Below are 16,140 nucleotides of genomic sequence, written 5' to 3' on the forward strand. Positions count from 1 at the left end.
AAATATAACGTCTACTGGAATTAATTAAAAATCTCTATGTGCTTAGTAGGGCTTTCCCCCTTTGCATGCTGAAGTAACCTTCAGTGCTGCCTGCCTAGAAATACTTAGAAATCTGACAATAACAAGCAGGCAGGAACATTGTGGGAATCTTCTAGGAACTGAAAAACCTCTACTCCCCACCGCTTGTTCCTTGCAGAAATCCTTCAGCAGGGTGAATCATTATCCTTTCTTTCAAAACCATCTTGGAGCCAATGCATTGTCCAAAGCTGCTCCTGCCCTGACCTCCATATTATTCTTCTATCATAACCAGACTTTCCTTTTTATCTCTTTGATAACCACTTGCCTTCCAAGAACTTTTGAAACTTTCCAGTGTCTGATTTGCTCAATTTTACCTCCAAATCTGCTTGTCCTCCTCCTGCCCAGTCCCACTTTATTCTCATTTGAACCCATGTGAACCTCGCTGTGCCAGTCCTTGGAGAGCATGTCTGAAAAGTTTGCTTGATTGCTGCTTTCTTTGTGATTTGACTCAGAGGGTGAAAAAAAAATACACATAGCTCTTGAATGCCTGTGAAATTGAAGTGAGTGAAAAGGACTAACAGAAAGGAATCCCACTGAGTGAACCATGCACAAGGCAAACTGGCTAGAGAAGCTCCCTACTGGGTTCCTGTTCCCATCATCTAAGATGAGGAATTCAGACCAATTGGAGGGCTTGAAGGGTTTTTTTAAAAAATTTTTAAAAATAAAAAGACATGATAAGCTGATTAACATATATGAATTGATGTAGTAAAATCCCTCATGGTATTAACCAGCAAGAAAGCGTCATCTCATGAGCCAAAAGCACGGTGAGACAAGTATTTCTGCAAGAGTCTGAGAGGTATGAGACGTTCTCAGTCCTCTTTTGAGCTGCCATCACTGACAGGGATTCATCTTGACCTAATTTTGCATGAAAATGGGCTCAGTGTGCTCACACAGTCACTAATTACGTTTCAGGTGAGGGGGCAGTGATAAAGGGAGGTGATGCTTCAACAATTCCAGCTACACTACAAATGCTCCTCTGACTTTGCACTGCAGAGAGGAAGGGGAAAAACTCCAGAATGCTCATCTGGAACTGGCTTTAAACAATTATCTGAGTGGGAATTAATTAACTCAGTAATTTACTGATGTCTTGGAAACACTGTGGTGTTTTGATGCTCTCTGAATAGGCTTAAGAATAATTTGCCAGCCCAGAGCTGATGTAGCACAGACAGGATTGTAATCTGTAGGAAGGTTTTGATGAAGTTTAAGGGCTCTGTTGCCTGAATTAACAGAGGATGAGCAGAAAGGCTGTCCCTGTGTTTGATGCTCAGTCAAGAGGCACGAAGGATTTGCAGACAGAAGAACCATCACAAGCACCCTTTTCTTTCAATAGCTGTGGGTGCAGCCTGTTCCAGACAATAAATAACCAGAGGAAGATAAGCAGGGGACTTTTAATGCTTCCTCTATCCATTTGTTGCTTAAGGACAATAGAAAGTGTCACTCAGCATACACCAGGCAATCTTCAGTGATTGAGATATCTCCTCTCCCATCTGGATAAGCTTAGGTTATACATCAAATGTTGGTGATTATTCTTTGGACATTTTATCTCTTCTCCCTTGTGACCACAGAAGAGACCCAGCTTTCCCGCCCATTAAGCACATAGTCCCTATGTATTTATTTTCTGGGAAAAAAAAAAAAGAAAAATGTTCACCGAGAAAAATATCCCAAGTTTCTGTGTAAATTGAAGAAAAGGCAAAGAGGCAGTATTTACTGTCAGGGATTTCAGTCCCCAGTGCATAGTTAAATTCCAGTCATATAAAAGATGAGAACAGAAAATCTGTACATACGCAGCGAGCAGACACAAAGCCAAATGCAATCAGGCATAACAAAATGGGATGGAAAAAAAAAGTGATGAAGGAAAGGAACAACAAGCACTGCACCCCCAAGTAGCACTTCAGCCACACTGAGTGGCAGATGGGCAGAACTCTGGGCCATGTGGCTGGTGAGAACCCACTCCCTGTGTTACAGATGTGATCCCTGCCAGAAGCGTGCCTGGGGAGCACAGCTGGATTTTCCAGAGGGTTTCCCCTGGCTCCGGTGTGAGCAAGGACAAGGGAAGGTGCCACAGATCCTTCCCCCACACTCCGGCACTCCACAGAACACTGCCTAACGGGAGCTAACGACCAGAGGAGTTTCAGAAATAATTTTCTGTTGATGTGGAGTAAATTCTCTACACGAGAGCACTACACCCAATCACAAACTGTCCGTCCACATCCAGATCCTCATAAATCAGTGTTTGCTGAGGGAACGAGGAAGATACTGAGATTTACAGCAAGAGTAATGGGCAATTTCCCAGAGCAGGTTGGCTGCTGGGCACCCCCTCCGTGCTTCCCTCCTCCCAGCGCCCGTGCAGGGAACAAGAAGATCCAGTAAAGACATCAATGGGCAGAAATGATGAATAATTACCTCCCTGAGCACTCAGGTCACCAAGCAGCCCTCTCTAAACCTTAGAGGTGCTCAGGGCATGAACAATTTTGCTGTTCTTCTATCCCAAATGTAATTTGCATCATTAAGGAGGTTTCTTTTTCCTTACAGACTCTGCTGGGCATTTTCACACTGGTGTTTTGTCATGAATAAGAGAATGGATTCAGTTGATTCCTCCTGAAACAATTTACTCCAAATACAACCCAGTCCATCATTTGGCTCCGTCTGGTTTCAACCCATTCTAGGAGGGGGCAGCTTGTTTTTAGCAAAGTAATTCTGCAACACCAAGCACAGAACTGCTACCTGCTGCTTAACAAGGATCAGTATTACATCATCCTGGGTGGAGGCACCTAAATTTAAGCACTTGGGCTTGAAAGGCTTTGGCCATCCTCACTGAATCAATACTGCTCTGCTTTCAGGAGTCATTAGGTTCTATTCTCAAACCACTTAAATCAGTGCATATTTCAGGCAAGTTTCCATGGTGGAGAGGCAGGAGATGATCTGCATGAGGACTCCACAAACAGCTCAGAGTACACAGCTACAAATGGTGCACGTCACAGATACAAAGAGAAAAACACTGACAAGGGAAACCCTGTAAAAATAATTACACCTGTCAAAGTTAAAATGCTTCAGGAAATTAGACTGAGATAACATTTCAGTGGTCAAGGGTCAGAAAGTCTGATGTTTTTAACTCCTAAAATGCATTTTTTCAAAATGGTAACACAATTAAAACAAAAATTTAAACATTTTAACACTCTAAAACCAAAATATTTTGATCCACATGACATTATTTTCTCCCTTCCCAACTACCTCCAGTAATTTAAAATCTGGGAGTTTTTTTGTTGCTTCAAAATCTTGAAAGCCCTTGTTAAATGGAACATCCATCCTGTGCAGCTGCAATAGTTTCCCATCTGAAAACAATATTGCCTCTGTTGATAAGAACTAGAGGTTTTCTCAAGTATTTATACCTTCCTTTATGAAAAACAATGAAGTTGCTGCTGTTCTCTCTACACTGGCATACAGTAAATAGATAAATAGCTTGTCAAATGGCAGACTCATCAAAGGGAAACAAGAGAGTTCTGAACCCTTGTGCTAGTTTATAACAGATTAAGTAATGACATGCAAATTCTGTCACGCAGTCCACAGCCAGACCACTTGATCACAGAGGAAGGATTCTGCTGATTTCAGGCTTGGTCTTGATTGCAAACCTCAGCGAAGCCAATCCAGACTTTGCAGCTGCGAGCTTTGTGTAGGGACCCCCCTCCCTTGGGGCAAAGGCCAAGCACGGTCTCACAAATTTCCAAAAATTCAGTAAAGCAGGTGGAGGTCACGGAGGATTTAACAAGACCAGACACCCTGTGGGGAGCTGATTTCTAACACAAACTGCTTTTCCAGTAAGCACAATCATGAGCTGCCAGTAATTGGAGCTGTACTTTGTGTAACACTCCCTGGTGACATCTCAATTACCCAGAGGAGGGGCCAGGAAATCAGCAAGAGCCCAAATTCTCCCTAAATGCTCCACTACACAGTTTTTCACTGCAACAACACATTCCACCACACACACACTGACTAAAAAAAAAAAAAAAAGAATAAAAGCAGAGATAGCAGCTGATACCTGTGATGATGCCATTCTTCTCTACAGGTTCTTGCCAGCTGACCTTGAGTGAGGTGTCCAGAATCTCAGTGAAACTCAGGTGTCCCACAGCTCCTGGCTCTGGAAAATCAGAAAAGAAAAGCTGTTAATAGGTGAACCCACTTAGCTGGGATCAAATTCACGTGGCAGGGCTAGGGTTGGAGAAATATGTCCCTGAGCCAGGGCTAAGGGAGGCTGGAAACCTCACTGAGAGGAGAACGCAAGGTGGGAAGAAACCCTCTGGCTATCATCATGTCAATTATTTCACCCAGTCATCATCCCAGGTGTGTGGAGATCTAACAGCTTTACTGTTTTCCTTCAAGGATACCTGTCAGGTGTTTACCTGCCCTGTGTCGTGCAGCAGCACCACCAGCAATCCCCTCATCTGGAAAAAACCTTTTCTCTATGCAAGGTCACAGCAAGGACAGAGTCACGAGCCACTGCTTGGATAAATTCCCTCAAAACAACTCTAAAAATGTCCAACATAATGGCAACTGTCTTCTGTAAAATGAATACAAGTGTGTGAAACTTTTTAAAGGGTTTTTATGATGTAGCTCAAGAGCTCTTAAAAATTTCAGCTCCCCAGTGCGCAATGAAAGAGCATAAAATGGAATGACTGTCAAGAATATGCCATCCTCCCTCAATTTTGATCTTCAAGGGAGACAACCTGACTGATTTTTGATCCAAATGCTGTTCTGTCCTCAATCGATGTGCTGGAAAAAGGAGGTTTTGTTCACTTTATATTCACTGTGCTTCTGTCATTGGATGCCTGCCCGAGTATCCTCCAGCTCCACTGACATCAGTTGGCAATTTCTTGTCTGCAATTTCATGTTTTGTTTCCTCTTCAATTTAGTCCAGCCTCTTACTCCCCTCCAGCTATGACAAAAAAAAAAAAAAAAACAAACCCAAATCCTGCCAGTAGGTCAGCTACAACCCCATTTGCAATTCTGCAGTCCCAGGGAGGAAAATTCCCAAACCCACTCTGCAGTACCCAGTAGTCAAAGCACACAGAAGAACTGCTGAGCCCACAGTGATCCCAGGTACGCCCAACAAGAGCTTGGAATTATCACAGTTTGGGACTGTGGAGCTGGCAGATACTGAAACCACCCACTCACAAAGCTTTGCTCCAATCAGCCCAATTTTTAAAGTCATCAGGAAATACAGGTGCAGGTGACTCCAGGCCAGGACACGATGCTTGTGACTGGATCTCAGGCTTTATCTGATCCCTGTTTTTAAACAGATTGCCCAACTTTGCTCTCCAGACAGAAAATGATCACCTGTGAACATGAATGACAGGCCTTTCAAATCTTTTTTCCCCACCACATAAATCCTGAAGCAACTCAGCTTCAAGGAGTTCTCTGCCAAGATGCATTACACCATCCTGCACGGAACTTCTCCATCACTGTGAAAACCCAGAGAAGCAATTCTGCAGGATTTATAAATAAATAAATCAACCCTCCTCATCTCTCCTACTGAGGCTCCTTGCAGCATGTCGCTGGACACACCAAGAGATGTCTCAGATTATCTAGAAAATGCAAAGGCTCTCTCTTGGTTTATGTTTCCAGTGGAATTATCTTGTGTTTAAACCAGCATGGGATCCCAACATTTGCCAGAGACAGCCTCAAGGAGACAGGGCAATGACTCTGCCCTTGCTCCCACTCTGTGGAAAGCATTTAAGGTCCATTTCTGCAGCCTTTTCTTCAGCAGAAATATTAACAGTGTCTTTCCTCTTCCCAGTTGACAACTTTTTATGAAATCCAAGGAGTTTTGTATCTTTGGTTTTTTACCCTTCTGCACTCACTGAGATCAGCCACGGGGCTCTACTGTGCTGAGAGGGAGAAGGCAGATGAACTCAAACACATTTACAAACCATCAAAAGCTAAAGCCAAAGCTTTTTTCCTTAGGAAAAGGGGAAGAAAGCTGATAATGCACAGAGGAACCTAATACATATTTCTCCTTGCACCACACCTTCTGCTTTAATCCCTGACACACAAGTTGGGGTTCAGATTAGTGGCTCATACAGATTCCTGATCCCTAAATTCGTACCTCTGGCAACCTGTTCTAGTACATAGAGGAGAGTAACCACACTAAGAAAAATCCATGGAAGAGTAATTTTCTCCAGGTTCCTTCAAAAGTATCTCATGAAAAATTGGATTAGCACTTTAGCCTCGCTCCTGTGAATGTTAACGACAATTGGATTCTTCTTTACGGGAACACTGACTAACCCAAAAGATCCCTATTAAGGCAGAGCAGTATTTCTAAAAACAATATCTTAATGGATGAATGAGACACTTTTTATTCTGGTTTAAACCTGCAAATGTGCAGCAGTGTTTATGGTGCTCCTGAAGCACTGGCCAGAGCCAAGATCACTGGACACAGTCAATTTATCTGCATCAGACACACACTGCACTTGTTAGGCCCAAATATGTCTTGAGAAAACAGCTTCAAGGGCCACAGAGACCAAACCTTTTTCTGATGCAGGAAATAATTTACATGCTAAATCATTCAGTTCATTTTATTTAATCCTGCCTCCAGTTTTTCAGGATTCAAGAAACTGCCTTGCTGGTTCTTTCTTTCACACAAAGACTTGCAATGTAATATAGATACAGACATTTTCAATTTATTGAGTAACAGCAGGAAACAATTCCAAATTAATCATTGACCTCCACAGGAAGTTCCAGTGCTCAGTTCCTAAGAAGATCAATTCATATTTATTTGGGTGCCTGAACATGAATTTAAGAGCACAAGGATTTGCAGATGTAATGCATTATGTGTTGGCTGAACCAGACTATGAAGCTCTTAGCTAATCATCAACATAAAAAAAATCACCCAGGTTTAGTTCATAATGAAACAAAAAAATCAAATATTTGCCACAGGCTGAAAGAACACCCATGGAAAACTGGCTGAGGTCTTCATCTGACACAAGGCCACGTGAGAAGAGATTGCTGTGAACCCAAGGTCAAATTTTAAAATTTTGGATACTCACTGTCTTCCAGGGTGCGCAGGAGCTGGGGAGGGCTCCGAGGGCCATCCCCTGGGGTGGTGAAGCACAGCACTGAGGTGTAGTAGCTGGTGAATTTCTTCAGGTTGGTGATGCAGCCGCTGTGAACACCATGGAAATCCGGAGCGATGGTGACCATGGTCACACTCTCTGGAGCATCCACCGGCCACGCCAGGAGCTGGGAAATTTAAACAGGGATGAGCTCTCATTAGAAGTTGTGTCTATTTGGAACCAAAGTCAGTTTGGCTGCCAAAACCATCTTAATCTGATTGCACAGAACCAAGCAATGCTGTTAAACCACTGTCAGCTCTGATGCTGAACAGATGGATGCAGCACTGTGACACTGGAGGGATGTCTGTAACACTCACTGCTGATGGGATACACCAGCATTGCAATTCTCCATGGCTGCTGCTGAGCAATGCCAAAATTATGGCAAATCATTATTCAGATGACACGAGCCTTTTGTCTCATCAGCCTGGCCAGTCTCTGCTGCTGAAAGGCTGAAGGAAGAAAAGTACTTCCAGTGCTACTCTGTCATAAATGCTTTATCTTATTTTCTTTAAAGATCCCACAGTTTGGGGAGGTTCTTGGGACCAGAGGGAGAGAGATGGGGACACACACCCCTCCTCTCCCTCCCAGAGCTCCCCCAGCTCCCCAGTGAGCAGCCCTGCCTCACAGGCTGGGAGCATTACAAGCTCAGTGGACTGGGGACATCCACACTGTGAATGATTCAAGCGGTTCTGGAACTACAGAAAGAATAGAAAAACGGTTGTAAAGATGATTACTACAATTTTCAACACCTGAGTCCCAAAAGTTAGACTCCTGAAGACATTTTCATGCATTTAAAATAGGGTGCTTGTCAGAGGAGCTCAGTCTTGCAGGTTTCATTCATCTCAGTGGATGTTCTGGGCGATCAATATCTCTGAGAGTGCAATACCTCATGTGTAGGTACCTAAATGAGGACTTAAAAAATTCATTTTTGGCAAACGACTTTGAAATTCTGAAACAATTTTTGAAATCGCCTTAAAGGCTTAGGGGTCTAAAACTTGAAAGTGTTTATGAAATTTTTATTTTGTCCAAAAATCCTTATCATGTGGCTTACAGGAGAATGTTAAAATTCCAGGCCTGACTCAGTATCTGTGTAAATCGTGCTACTTGTATTGATTTCAGGCTCATAAACATGAATAGATACCTGAAATTAATAAGCCATATTTGACACATTTAGCCAATGTCTAGAGTCTCTGATAACCAGAAAGTACAGTTAGGGGACTATTAGGAATAATTTTGTTAGGAATATTTCATATTTGAGAAAGTGCACTTTACAACTTATTGAAATGCAAATAAATTTCAAAGAAAAGATAAAAATGTGTAATGGCTGAAGAGGATAGTAAGTTTTATTTTCTTTTCTAAATCACCTCTGTGCATTACAATTGGCATTTATAACTTTGGAAGACTGAACTCTTGAGTGCATGTTCATGAGGAAACGTGTGCAGAAAATACAGGTGAACAATTTTGCCAGTTAAAGGAAAAAATGGGTTTAGTCCTTAAGAAAGGCAAAGGCCTGGCTTTGACTACTAGAAATTTATAAATCATACACAAAGCTACTCTGTAGAAACAAGTGACAGAAATGATCTCACACAGTCTTTGAACTGCAATTCCCAACCCCTGGGAGAAACAGGCTGGTAACGCTATGGCAATCTACTGCAATCAAAGAAATCAAATTTTGATAATTTCAGAAGTTTTTATTGGCTACTGACAGATACAAATGACAATTTCACTTCTTTTATAGCATTGCTGAAGAAGTGGAAACAAAAATTAGAGATAGCTATGCAATGAGATCAAGGATCTTTAGACTGAAACTCTGAACATAACAGAGAATGAAAATCTGAAATAAGACTTTTGCAAATATGGGTTAACTGTGCTTGGACTTGCACCACAAAATTACAGTGCACTGCAGTCCACTGAACCCCAAAAGTGCTTTTATTCCCCAGAGTCAGAAGAGAAGCCGAGTGCTGTTCCTGTGCTGGAGTTTCAGGGTATTGTGCTGCAGCCCTGTCAGTCACTGAGCCTTGAGAGCTGATTCTATCCCTGCCAGAAGCAGATACACACCTCTCCATGTATTTATTTACTTCTTCAGCAGTGAGATTCTCAGATCACTGCTGGTCCTCATGAGAAATACATTGGTTTGGGCAGAAGTACCAAAATTCCCATGCATTATCTCTGTCTGTCTCAGTTTCTCTGTCATTCTGAGACATTTCTAGAGAAGGATCAAGTCTTCTGAAACTTCTCAAATCCATGTACAATCCCTTAGTTCACAACTTGTCTTTGGAACTACAACATCCTCCTCAAATCACTCCACCTAGAGTCAAATCAACTTTGCTCCTCCCTGCTCATAAACCACACCTGTCCTCCTTTTTCCTGCTCTGAGATTCCTGCAAGATTTCTCATTGTTCTCTCTACAGAGGTTTTAAAACCTTTCATTTATTATGCCCTGACTGCCGAATCACTGATGGAGGTTCTGTTGAGAACAAACCACCCTACCCAGTTCCTCAGCAAACACTCCACTGGTCAGAGGCTCTCTCAAGCACTCTCTGCTCTGTGCATTCTAACAGATGTTGATTAATAGATTCTACATTCTCAAATCTCTCAGATTATCACAGTGGGAAAGTCAAGGCAATTATTTAGTGTGATGCCTTGATTCCCAGTGAAATGAATGGTGATTTCACATTAGCATAAACAGAAACCTCAAGGTTGGTTTTCAGTGCCACAATGACATGTCTCCTGAGGTGACTTTCCAAACTGACATGGAATTTCTTTCTGGCTTTGGAAACTCTCCAGGAAAATGACAAAGGTATAAGGACTTCTAGGCTATGACACATTTCCTTTTCAGAAATTACATACAATGCAAATATTAGTATCATAGAATGGTTTGGGTTGAAAGAAACTTTGAAGATCATCCAGTTCCAATCTCTGCCATGGGCAGAGACACCTTCCACTATCCCAGGCTGCTTCAAGCCCTGTTAGGAGCAACATCTGCTCACTTCTCTTTTTATTTCACCTGTGTAAGATACTCCTGAAAGCACAGAGTCACTTTGGAGATTCAGAGATCATAAGGTTGAAATTCTGGTTTACATCAGAAATGTGTAAATGCAGACATTGCATCTGTTAATGCAGACATTATTTGAAGTGTGTACTCACCTTGTACCCTTGGTTAATGCCGTTGATGAACTGCTGGGGTGGAGGGTTCCAGAGGAACTGGATGGTTGTGGAATTCACGGCTTCAACCTGCACGTTCTGAGGTGGAGCTGTGGGCACTGCTCCCAGGAGCAGAGAGGGAACAAAAATAAAACAGAGTGGAGAAGGAATGAAGGGAAAAAGAGAAAAATGAACACAGAACCCACTGAGTGTCACTTGCAAGTCACAGAGTAATAACAACCTTGAGAGAGGGATGCACTTCCTGTGCAACAGCAGCGATTTGGAAAGCTGGGTAATTGGGTTAATTTCTCATCCTGCATTGGAGATTCTTTCAAGGGAAGGAGAAGAAATGGTTTCTGCAGCTTATTATCCTGCAGAGGAGTTTCTCAGAAAGACTTGAGGCAGGAGCCACATAAGGATAGGTGAGCACAGCTCTTTCAGTCACCCATGACTGCACAGAGAATGAAGAGTTTCTGAGAGAAATTTCTTGAGTCCTTTAATGCTGCTCAATTTCCCAGATCAGACAAGAAAACATGGAGTTTGCACAATTAAGGTTTTAATTGTGAATTATAATCTGGCAACAGCATCTGTTTATTATTTACTGCTGCTTAAAGAATTAGGACCAGTCATATCATATGTAGTAAAGATTTTTCTTGGGAATTGGGAGTTGTTCTCATTTTATCTTGATATGATATGCATTCATGTATATTGAATTGATTATATATATCCTGAGCCAATACACCCTCTAATCTACTAAAAGTTGCATAAACATTTTATGCCAAGGATTTAATTAGACAGATGTTTTCTCAATACAAAAGCAAGCATGGAACATAAAGGCATGCTGCCTTCAAACAACCAAAACCAGCACTTAAATATTTCACCATTTAATAAAATGTCTCATTCCAAGCAATTTCTTCAACTTTCTGCTTTAAGATGTCATTTCTATAGTTCTCAGAGGAAAGAATATTAATAGACAGGCCTATTTTTCAAAAATTATCAAGCTTATAGTAATTTTAAGAAGAAAACTGCTATCTGAGTACAAAAAAATGGACTAAGACACTTTAAATCCCATAAAATAAGCTTAATAATGCTTCAAAAATATCACTATTGACAGCCATGTGCATTTGTATTCCATGAAAGAGGAACTATCCACAAGTGGTTTTGAAGCTTGGAAGGCTTTGTTCCTTCTGCTTCCAAGGGAAAGTTTCTACCAAAGCCAATGATTTGTGCTTCTAAGGAGAATCCACGATTCCACTGAGAAATGGTGGTTTCCTCCAAACTTTTCAAAAAGAGGGCAGGAACTTTTAAAGTTCCAAACTACTTTGGAAAATAAATCTTTGTGTGGAGAAGAAACGAAGAAAAGAAGTTCACAAATGCAAAACTGTCCCTCTTCCCAGCAAAAGTTATTGTTTGTTTGGAAGAGATATAAAGGGGCATTATTCTTAACTAGTGCTGACACTACAGGAAGACAGGATAGTGCATACTTACCAGAGATGTGCACAGCCCAGAAATATCAACACAGAAAAATGGAGAAATCCTCAGGGATGTCAGGTTTGAACTGACAAGAACATCCACTCCCGTGCCCTCTGTCACTAAAATTCCCTGAAGATTCTGCCATGGCTCCACAACCTTGCTCTGAAGCTTTTTTAAACCTCAGTAGCTGCGTATTAGTCAGAACCTTCTTGCCCTAATTTAAAACTTGATGTGACAATTTATGAACTATGCATAATTATTGAGTTCTGGAAGCAGAGTTTATCTGATAGTACTCTAAATTTTCATTAGAATCTGGGCCCTACTTCCTGCCATGTATCATAATTCCCTGTGTGCTTTTGGAAGGTTATACTATTATCTGAATGACCTGTAGACATCATAAAGTTTTTCTAGTTAAGAGATTCATCAAATCATCCTGAGATACACTCATAAATATTAAAGTCACTCTACAGTCATAATGAGTTGCTTTGGCTACAGTCCCCCACTAAATGCATTTTTTCTTATTCATGTTCTTGATGAAACTGTTTATTATGAGAGCCACAAGATATATTTGAATCTGCTTTTGTGTGCAATACCTTGTATAATTACTGGTTAACATGCATAAAATTTTTAAAAGTCAAAATTCTTACTTTCCTGCACATTTGCATGTTCAGATATTATAACTGCCAGAGATTTGTTATTGCAGAAGAAAACTGTGTTACAGGTCTTGATGTTAGTTTGTTATCAGAATATCACTGGTAGATTAATCTCATCCTGTCAGGAAAGCTAAACCAGCTGAGCACCACCCCAAGCTCCAAGTTTTCATTTGTGGTCCTCACAGTTCTCAAAAAAGCTCAGGCAAACACTTGAGGACAGGTTTACTACAGTTTTAGGAAGGTGGATAACCAAACGCACTAGTTATTTCTTTTAAAAAGGGAAATATTTTTGTTCATTAGGAGATAAATTTCTGAAACAAGAATATATGATCATAGCAGAGAAAATACCTGCTATAATATGAAAAGTGGAAAAAATTATGAACAAAAAACATAAAACCGTCAGAATGTTGGAAATCATGATTTATATCACATTTCCTCCTTGGTTATCTTTATTGAAAAATCAACATCTGCATCTCAATTAATGCATTTAAAAGATGGAAAGAACATGGTCCATCTGATTTGCATAAGCTTAATTATACTGCAGAAGGCATAATGTAATACATTTTTATATTTTTAATCAGTAAAATATTGGCATTATAATCTCAAATTTACTTCAAAGTGCCAGTATAAAATTCTCCTTTTATGTCCTGATATTAAAGACTTCCTTGGGTATCTGAGCAGTTCTGCATTTAAAAAAAAAAAAAAAGACGTTTGAGGGAAGTTAAATCAGAATTGACCTTCTGGTCACTTCAAAACTCAAATACTTTTCCAAGATCCTGGAGAGTAACTTCCTGAAGCTGTGACTGTCTGCACAAAGGATTTTCTAAATTAGTGGTAGATACCTGTCCTCTTCCTACAAATTTGTTGTCAAGCTGTACAGAAGCTGCCAATGTCAAACAGGTGTTTCAAGAGTAATCCCCAAGTATTTACACTCCCAGCTTTTAAACCTGCACTTCATCATGTCTGCAAGTATTCCAAAGCCATCTCACACTGGAGATCCATCTGGGAGTCATCTCAGAGCTGCAGATCAAATTGGTCAGACACAACCAACTGTTACTTTGCTCCTGATAAAGTTCATGTGGTTGGAAATCTGCGGAGAGCTCAGCCCCCGGGACTGAGGGTTAATGTGCAGCATTCCAAGTAGAAAAGGTCATGGAAGCACTCTAGATAAAAACCATTAAAAGGGTTTCACTGACAAGATAATTGAGATGAGACAAGGCACTGAGGTTAAGCATGTGTACATGGAATTATTCTGTCTCTGGCCATGTGCAAACAGCATGGAAATCCCGTGGAGTTTCTGACTGCCAGACTCCTGCTCCTAAATATAGATCTTCAGCAAAGGCTTGGAAAAAAGGCTCCTCTGGAGCTTCTGACCTTCGAGGTGGCAGCTTGCCTGTCTCAGACAGGCTTGTGGAACTTCAGGTTTTCCTCTAGGCGAGAATTTAGTTGTTCCTTTAATGCACCAGCTTGAGGTGCTGAGCTGCACATCCCACGGGAGTGGTGAGGATGTGGAGCTGTAATTCCTCCTGGGAAGCCTCTTCCTCTGCTCCCTGCTGGTGTTCTGTGCTGTGCTCTGAACAGCACTGGGTGCCTAGGAAAAGTGTTGTCTGTAACACTACACATCTGAAAATCTGAATTCTGAAATTCAGCAGGGTGAGATTTGGCACTAAATGATGAGTTGGGCTTCTTGTAGTTGGGAAGCGACTCCTTCCTTTCCTGCATGTCTCTCACACAGACAAGATTTTATTTCTTTTTAAGAGCTGGGGGCCTCTCTGAGACAACTGCTAATTTCATCACCTTGTGAAATAATTTAAAAATAAAATAAAAGCAGTAGATGGCAAATGATATGTAAGCAAGATAAAACCCTCCCGGCCACTACAACTCCAACCTGCTTCTGCACAGGAGCAGCTGGGCCCAAAACAGCCACGGGTGCTCCAAAGCTGTTGGGAGTTCCCCAAAGGAAGTGAAAGAGGATCTTTAAGGTATTTTTGCCAAGAAAACCCAAAGGAAAACTAAGGAAAATATCTTTTTTCAGTGAGATAAAGTGAATGGTTGCAGAGGACACTCCACAGTCAGGGATTCCTTTTTCAAGATTATTTCCTACATAAATCAGGAAGCTTTCAGTTAACTGGGTTTCCTCTGGCTCTTCTACACATTTCTCTGATTCATCTCTTAGTGCCTGAGGAAGAAACTGCTTTGGACCTGGCTGAACAGACTCCTCCTGCTTTTATCCTTTCCACACCATCAAGACTCACTAGTCTGGTAACTTTTATTCAGTAAGGGCTTTTGCTCAGACCTTCTTGGCCTGGCAAGGTGTCCATGCACAACAAAGAAGGGAAAACAAAACAACATTCAAATACATGTTGAGATGTGTGAACTTTGGGACATAAGACTGGCTTTTGAGATATGCACCAAAAGAAAGACATGGCACTAAAAGCAGAAGTGGTTTATGTCAATGGAGAGGCTAATGGAAGAAGTGTCTCTAGTTGTAAACCTTGCCCTACCTAAATCTAAGACATGGTGGGAGTTTTTCAAAGAGAGAGAAGTTAAGAGATATTCACAGTGGTGAGATAAAAGGGACAGACCCAAAGTAAGGGGTGGAAATTGCTGCTTTATCAAATCAACCTGCATAAAAAGGCAAACATGCCCAACAGTACAGAGCAGAGACAATATTGTCACCACGCAAAGATGTTTATACCTTCACAAAGCTGTTCTTACATGGAAAAGTATTGGGAAACTTCAGGTTTTCATATGGCAATGAGAAGTCCTGCAGGACACTGCTTAAATAAGTAAAATTGCCCTATGCAGAGGGCTGGCACAAATCCCTGTGAAAAGTAACATCAAAGCAAGGAACAGCTGGAGAAAGTCTGATGAAGAAAGACCTATTTATACAGAGCATCAAAGGATTAGGCTGAATATCACTCTGAAAAGACTTTCAAGATTTTAGAGACAGTCAACCTGTCTGACCCTCGTGCTGGGATGTTCAGTGCTCTGCCAGTAAGTCTTCCTGACATTTTATCTCACTGACATTATGCACCAGTTTCCCCCAAGTTCAGATCCATCAGCACCTCGTCAGCTTGGCTGTGTTCTTGAAGTTGGTGATTTTTGAGGAGCTTGGAGCAGCTGATTAGTTTTCAGTGGCTAAAGCAATGCCAGAGGACTAATAAGGGATTAATAGACTAGCTCCTGGTATAAATCCACAGCTTATATGGCCAGTCAATACCCCCTATGACAAAGGTGCCAATATGCTGATGTGCTCCTGCCAATGGGCTGATCTGCTCCCGGGGTTCATTTCCTCCCAGGCTCTGCCTGCACAGCACACTTGATGAGTGTGAGGTATTTTTCATCTGCAGACAGACAGGTTCTTGCCAGCATAGCTCACATCATTTAATGCATGTCAGAGCAGAGGCAGTGGTGGTGTGGTAGTAGGAGAGGGGGATGGATGGGAGTGTGTGTCTTTGACATTTATCTCTGCTCATATTAAAATCAGAATATGATTTACAAGGCAGTTTTACACATGGCTTTTTCTTACTCCTGCTAGTTTGGTTTAGGAAAAACATTCTGGAGCAAGAAACAGTCACTAGATTTCCCTGTCTTTTCTCAACTACAATAAACATAAAGGAGCAGAGATTTGGACAGTAGCACATTACATATGGAGACTGGATATTAATCCAGATTCAAATTGT

General features: G+C 41.4%; 1 protein-coding gene across 6 annotated transcripts in view; it reads right to left on the reverse strand.

The window, feature by feature from the left end:
- The window catches only part of SDK1 (sidekick cell adhesion molecule 1), a 385,608-nt gene that overhangs the window by 96,961 nt on the left and 272,507 nt on the right, over nucleotides 1-16,140 (reverse strand). For all 6 annotated transcript variants that reach the window (XM_039732208.1, XM_039732207.1, XM_039732210.1 and 3 more), the window contains 3 exons: nucleotides 10,332-10,447; nucleotides 7,119-7,311; nucleotides 4,115-4,213 (listed from right to left, as the gene is read on the reverse strand). In XM_039732208.1, the coding sequence (XP_039588142.1) occupies nucleotides 4,115-4,213; nucleotides 7,119-7,311; nucleotides 10,332-10,447 (408 nt within the window). The remainder of the gene's footprint in view (nucleotides 1-4,114; nucleotides 4,214-7,118; nucleotides 7,312-10,331; nucleotides 10,448-16,140) is intronic.

This window comes from Passer montanus, unplaced genomic scaffold (genome assembly GCF_014805655.1).
Source record: "Passer montanus isolate IOZ18808 unplaced genomic scaffold, ASM1480565v1 scaffold8, whole genome shotgun sequence".
NCBI lineage: Eukaryota > Metazoa > Chordata > Aves > Passeriformes > Passeridae > Passer > Passer montanus.